The sequence below is a fragment of the Gadus macrocephalus genome, chromosome 19 (genome assembly GCF_031168955.1).
Source record: "Gadus macrocephalus chromosome 19, ASM3116895v1".
NCBI lineage: Eukaryota > Metazoa > Chordata > Actinopteri > Gadiformes > Gadidae > Gadus > Gadus macrocephalus.
The window spans coordinates 13919375-13926711 of record NC_082400.1 but is presented as its reverse complement, the minus strand read 5'-3'; the positions used below and the strand labels follow the sequence as shown (position 1 = coordinate 13926711).

The 7337-nt window shown below is 45.0% G+C and overlaps 1 protein-coding gene across 1 annotated transcript in view; it reads right to left on the bottom strand.

The window, feature by feature from the left end:
* pawr (PRKC, apoptosis, WT1, regulator) overlaps nt 1–1647 on the bottom strand; it is a 38807-nt gene extending 37160 nt beyond the window's left edge. The window contains 3 exon segments of the mRNA XM_060038572.1: nt 458–640; nt 643–1225; nt 1491–1647. Of these exon segments, the coding sequence (XP_059894555.1) occupies nt 458–640; nt 643–1059 (600 nt within the window). The 5' untranslated portion in view covers nt 1060–1225; nt 1491–1647.
* Between the last annotated feature and the right edge of the window lie 5690 nt (nt 1648–7337).

Sequence of the window (7337 nt, the reverse complement as noted above, 5' to 3'; positions counted from 1 at the left end):
CAACACCACAGTCAAAGTCTGAGTTGTGGAGTTTGACCACAACCTCTCTGCAGGGCTGAGGTGGTTTCCTTTATCGCTTATGGGACTTCCTCCAAAGTGTTTCTGAGCACCTGTTCATACCTGCATGCTCATGCATTGGATTTGGCTTTTGGCCTGGATGTTAATCTAAAGGCATTTTCCCATGACATTATAAAAACCAGTATTTTTATTTTTTTAATCGCACACACTTTTTTGTGTGTGTGCTGTAGGTATATATGGACTGTGCGTGTGCCTGTGTGTACAGGATTTGAACAGAAATCGATGTTTGTTATGTTTGTTATGTTGCAAGGTGCTTCAGGTAGTTCTGTGGGTAATTGACAGCTATGACTTGTGTGCCCACCATCACACTGAAGAAGCTCGCAAAGCAACGGATGGCAAACAAACACACAAACAAACAAAGTGGGGGTGGAAGACTCACCTCGTTGGACGGTATACTGACAACACCTGTTGATCGCCGCTTCTCCCGCAACTTCCTCTTCTCTATCTGTCCCTTGCCTTTTCTGGCGCTGGGCCCCGCGCACTTCTTGTCCTTCCCCTTGCCGGGGGACGGACTGGACGTGTCCCCGTCCACCTCCTCCACCTCCGCCGTGGGCTCGACTCCACCGACGGGCACGGAGGAGGAGGAGCCTTCTGATCCGACTGCTTCTTCAGGTTACCCCCTGGCGGGGCCGGCCCGGGATGGGGTTCCGCCTCGGGTTTCTTCAGGGCCGGGGACGACATGGACCGCGCTATGGGTTGGCACAGAGCCGCGGACGCGATGTTCCCGGCGGACCCCCCACCGCGCTCCACGTTCCCATTGTTATTGAGCTCCATGTTTGGGGTGCTTTTGTTGCTGTGGCTTGTGCCGAGGGGGGCTGCGGGGGTACCTGCGCCCGGGGTACCTGAACCCGGGTGACCCGCGCTAGCGCCGGTTGCCGCGGCGATGTCCCCCAGCATCTTCAGACGCATCTTCTCGCGTTTGGCTTTCCATTCCTCCAGGAAGTCCGTCTGGGCGTTGGGTTTGAATCCGCCCGTTGCCATGATGCCTCTGAGCGGATGGTTATTCAAGAGCACGTCTGCGTGGATTGGGGTCGGGAACGAGAGGCGCGCTCCTGGGGAAAGTGCACGATCAACTTTAAGCTCCTCTCAGCCGGACCAGAGCTTCTAATGGTTCCTCATTCCTCACAGTGGGGGGGCGATGGGGGTTCTATAAAGAGAGAAATAAGACTTGATATAAGATAAAATGCAATCATTCAGCATAGATACCGAGCAGATGTCATCACGAAAGATCAGCATTTATCCAGGCTACGTCACAGCCAGGATACGCACCACAAGTTGCAGGAAACTTACAGATCAGCCCGACTCAACTTTTATTCTGGAGGCTAACTTAGTTTTTACGCACACCGAAGCCAACATAAACGCTTACGAGGCGAAGCCTACGTGCTTTAGGGAGGTGTAAAGTGTGAACTCACCTGTGTACTCGGTGCTCTCGCCGACTCTCAGGTGTCGTCAGGCTCTGCGGTAATGAGGAGCGACCGTCTGGCGCACGAGCAGCAACGGAGCTCTGCCCCTCCGCGCCGGGCCGGCCCGAGTGCACCCGAGTGCTCCCGGAAATACACGAGGGATAAAAGTTGGGCATGGCTACTAAAAAGTCAGTGGTAGATTTTAATAATACATTTTAATAAATAATATAATGTCTTGATAATTATTGAATTTGTTAATGGCTTTACAACAATTTTTTAATCAGTGAAGTGGTTTTATGTTTTCGTTTTTAAATTGTATATCTGTCTGCATTAACTTTAAATGGATGTGTAAAGTTCACAAATGTATTTGTAGACCTTAATCATTTGATTTTGAAATGATATTGGCTTGAAGCCGCACACGCGCACACACGCACACGCACACACACACACACACACACACACACACACACACACACACACACACACACACACACACACACACACACACACACACACACACACTCGTCTCGTGTGCGTGTGATTCGGTTCATCTCCCAAAAGGCCAGTGTCATTTATTGTGTTTGCATTCGACATTCCTACGGAAAACACGTTTTCCTGCCTACGCAGATCTCACAGGCCCAGGGCAGACGACGACTCCCTACCGGCCGGGCCGTATCTACACACGGATGACTCACTCAGTCACCACGGGCCCAGCATCCCAGATTAACCTAATGCGTGTCTCTCCGGCTGAAATACTCGATATGCTAAACGTGACGTGTATGGGCCTCCCGCATTGGGCGTGTAGTTGTGCAGAATCGCTCTTTTGTCACTCTCTCACACACACAATAGAGCACAGCGAGATGAAAGAGTGGTGTGCACACGCTGCGATGGATGCTGACATGAATGTGTGCCGCTGCATAACTGTCGTTCATGACGACACACGAGGTGGTTAATCCGCTGCAAAGCCTTCATGGGTTTGGACCTGTGAGTGAGAAGAATTTGAAACAATAGTTCATGTTAATCGTTATTGATTTATAATTATCTCATTGTAGGCCCGTATACAGTGAATGAAAACAAAGTGTGGTGTTGTTTTGTTCTCTGCCTGTTGCGTATTGTCTATTAATTAATTAATGAACAGACCTTAATGAGTCTTAACCGTTTTCGCTCCTAATTGGATATTAGTAGTAGGCTACTCATACTCTTTGCCATTTCCACCCAAGTGAAGACAGACTGAAGGGTTACCTGGGTAAATGAAAACCTGTAGGCGTGGCTTATTTACCACTCCGCCCACTGCCAATATAACCTGAATTCTTAGTCGTGTTCGAGGAACCAGCTCCAGAACGCAAGCTAGTTTACCTTGAGTCTCTGAATAACCACGTGTTAAACATTTACCACTGTCAGAGTCATACCTAGCCTGAAACAACGATGCCACAAAGGATAAAATTCCTTTTTCACGCATCACTAAACACCACTTCTTGTCGGCCTGTGTTGACAGTTGAAACTCATAGGCCTAGCTCCAATAAGTCCCCTCAGGAACTCCAACAGAATCCAATTCCTGTTCGCATTAGCGTTGACTCCCTCCACATGGACCCATCAGGGCTAACACTCTTAGCCAAACCCACACTTCTCCCCTTAAGAGCTTTAGACCACACCGGCGGGTGCTTATGTTCAGGAATCAAAGGCCCTGCTGGGATAACACACTTATCACCCTATAGCTCAGAAACTCTATCGTACGGAGACTTTTCCAAGGCTGCTTTCAGCGGGTCAACGATGTTCAATCACCTTTAGACTCGCGGCGTTGTAAAAAGGTCACTGCATGGGGTTTATACGGTTGAGCAAACAAGCATACAGCTCTTGACATTACAAAGGTTAACGGAGAAAATAAATGTATTGGGGTGCTTACTGTTGTGTGTGGACGAAGGAGAATTGAAAGACTAACGTTAAGTTTTATTTTACTCACCAGTTGCCTAATTTCCTAAACCCTATATATAATGAACACTGCATAGCACCCTATTTAGGGAACTAGTATTGAGAATTGGGGGTATTTGGACACTGATAATATACCGATTACAACTGCATTGTCATCAGATTAATCAAATTAAACATCCTGACACTATCACACCACTAAACATGCAGGCCTCTAGGCAGGTCATACTACAATAAAAAATACTCCATCACCAGTGTTAAAAGAAACCAGAATAAGTTAGCTACTCCCTAAACCTCAAGCCACTCTGAAAGCAGAGAGACCACACGACTGCACGTAACCTGACATCCCCTCGCTACTTCTGGTAATCCTTGTGCTAGTGGATTAATTTAGAAAAGACGGCCCACTGTTTTTCTGGTATTAGAATTGCAAGCCTTTAGATTTTGAAACCATCTCAAGTCTTGCCTCTGACATTTGAGGAATAATCACCTGTGCTTGTCAATATTAACCTGAGGCGCCAGATGATTTGTTACACAGAACCACCTGGGAAGGCCTCCTTTGAAACTGTTTGGGGAAAGGGCAAATACTTGGCAGGTGATTGGATGAGCCATGTGTCTCTCATGTCTGTCACATAGATCATGAAGTTCCTTATGGGACGCTCTGATTGGTCCAGGCCGCGGTTTTCCGACTCAATCCGAGTATATTTAAGCCTGGAAGAGGGATTTCAGCAAGGTTGTTCGTGATCTCGTGGATCCAGTAGCCATATGTGAATGTGATGGGATTACTAAAGCAGACAACATCATGGCACTGAGCCATGCACAGCAACAGCAACACTGTGCATTCACAGCCAGACAGACGGACGGACAGACATAGACACACGCCAGCCAGTGTCTCCTCTCTCAAACCATTGTAGCAGTCCCTCCTGGATTCAGTAAAAGTATTTATTATATCTATTGCCAATATGAATTATTATAAAACACAGCGATGCTGGCTTAGAGCGATTCATGGGAACTCTGCCGCCACGCATGTAATCAATAGCACACAGTGGACTCTGATCTTTGGGATCCAACATGTTGAGACGTACTGCACGAAGGTAGGTCTCGGAAACTCCACGTCCGGCTCATCGATACCTGAGGAGGTCAGAGAAGAAGAAGGAAGCAAGGAAGGAAGGACACAAGGAGAGGAAACAGCAGGAGTAGTACACATTGGCCGCCATGCAATAACGTTTGTGTATTTAAAGTGGTTTTCTATGACAAAAATTAACGGTTGGATTTAAAATGAGATTCCAAAAGAGGGCATGGAGATTATTATAATTGTTATAATGATAATGATTATGATTATTAAAAGGACTATTGATTTGATGATTATTGTTGTAAAATGGATATGATACAAATATATTAGAGATGTGCATGCCTAAGAGATAATACTAAGTATGAGGAGTCGTATGAGGGGTTCAGCAAGAGGGCCATCAAAGGGATGACAATATTCTAGTTTATCAGGTCAATGATTATAGATATTTTTATACCGTACAAAATGGAAATAAATCAGCACTAAACATTCCTCACAGTGCTTTTTACAGCCATGATGAAAATACATTTTCCTTCCGGTTATTGTAAACCAGAGAAACACGACAGGCACCTAAAACTCATGGGCCACGATAGTAAAAAGAGGAATGATCCTAAATGACCCATGAGGCCCAACCCGTTCCAGTCGAATCCTCTCTCCACTTCTTACCTCATCCCCTCTGTCTCCACCTGCTTAACCTCCAACCAGTCCTCACATCTCGTTCAACAAAAAGCGGTTAGGACGAGCTGTCCTCATTCATAAGCAACAGCTCTACCTAGTGTTGAACCCCGGGAAAGCAACAATTAAGATGGATTTAGTTTAAAATAAGATCTTTAGGTTTGACTTCCGAATAACAATAGGTATATAATAATAATAGGTAAGGAACAGTGGGGAACCTAATAATACAACTAATGTGGTCATCTGTCGTTTTGTAACACATGTCTTATCAATCATGCATTCTCAATGTGAGTTTCACATGAAATGCAATATTTTGCTGAGGTGGAAGTGCACAATTTGATATTATCGAAGACAGTCATAACGTTTAAAGTAGGCCTATTAGGATTGGGGAAAAAATACGTGGTTAGTTTAACAAAAACGACATGCAAAGTCCTAGTTTCGTAGCCAGGACGATCGAATCATCCGCAATGTTTGTATTTTATTTTGGGGGGCGGTTCTGACCAATGCCATGGATGGGTCACCTCCACGCCTCCTCCAGCCAGAGCGTGGATGTGGCCCGTGGTCGTGTCCCCGGTGTTTACACGCCCATCTCTTATCTCACCTGGCCGTCTGTCAGAGATCCAGAGACGAGACGAGACTTCAGCGCCACCGCCTCAGGCTCATGGCCGAAGACCCCAAACCTTCGGGATGAGGGGGATGGAAGCGGGTGGACGCAGCGAGAGAGCTAGAGAAAGGTAGAAAATAGTGTAGAATCTATTAAATTATCATCAATTATGGCCCCCCCTTGCACTCCTTTCCATCCCTGGAAGGAGGGATCCCCCAATCTGCGTTCCTTCTCAAGATCTCTTCCTTGCCATTTAAAGGGAGTTTGTTCTTGCCCCCGGGGGGGGCTAGGGTCAGAGGGGTGGATACATATATGGCCTGTTAAGCCCTTTTAGACTGTAGGCCTACCTGTGATTAAGGGCTATACACGTAACTTAATAATTCAATCTACCCTATAGTGACGTAACATGTGTGAGTTTTTTTTACCCATGCTGTATAGATAAACCGAACAGCAGATAGTGGACTGTACCAGCTGGTTGATCTCTCCTTCATGGGGTTGGAGGGATCATGTGGGTCGGGCCGGTAGACTTTAAATAGCTTGTTATTGCAAATCAACATCCCACCTGGGGGTCACGGGTGAGATAATGGTCCTTTACATAGACACCAAACACCGCGTCACAGGGCGTAGAGTTCTGAAAGGAAAATAAGGAAAATTATTGTTTATGCCTCTTCCACCGCAGCCAAATTGCATACTGGAAGTCCGGCGAAGGGGCGAAAAAGGTTGAATTGCGGCGTATTTAGCATCTAAAGAGCAATTGTAGCAGTTTTCTACTTCTTCAAAGTTTGGGAAATTAATTTGCCTACATTCAACACTGGCGACTGAGTGTGAAATGTTGAACTTCACTCTCAAGGAATATGATCGGAGAAAAAAATGTATGAATGGATGCAACTACTTTTTGTTGATAGTAAGATGATGTGATTTACACAACACATTTCTTCTCTAACCTTCAACCTTTAATAACTTATATCAAACAGAGCATTAACGTTTTTCTCACATGCAAATATCGAAATTTTCTGTTAGAAAGTATGCATCAGCTTGTAGTTTCGTTAGGGAGTGTGGTTCCCCTCTTTTTGGAGGCCCCCCTGCTACCGGATTTAAAACGATGTGTGCAAGCGTGATGTTTATAGCCTAGTCTGCCATCTAGTGACCGAACATAGTATTATTAATAATAATAATAATAATAATAATAATAATAATAATAATAATAATAAATATAACCGCAAGCGGTGATTACAGGGTCCGAGCAAAATTAAAAGTCAAGAACACACTGATGAAAGATATATAAATACAACATATAATTGTCATATTTAAGGAAAGATGTTCCACTTATAAACCTGAACTGCAGCCTCATTCACATGGTCAAAATGTCTATTGATAAGCACACAACATCCAGGAAACTCGAAGTACACATTTCTCAAGTGAATTAAGGGCTTTCTTCAAAGCATACACCTGAAAAATCTTTGAAATTCTGGGGAAATTAAACATTTGTAGTCAAGAACACTAACGGAAGAAATATAAATATGACAGAGTTAATTATGAAGGAAAAATATGCCATACAGTGTCTTGGCAGTCCGATTCTTGGAAA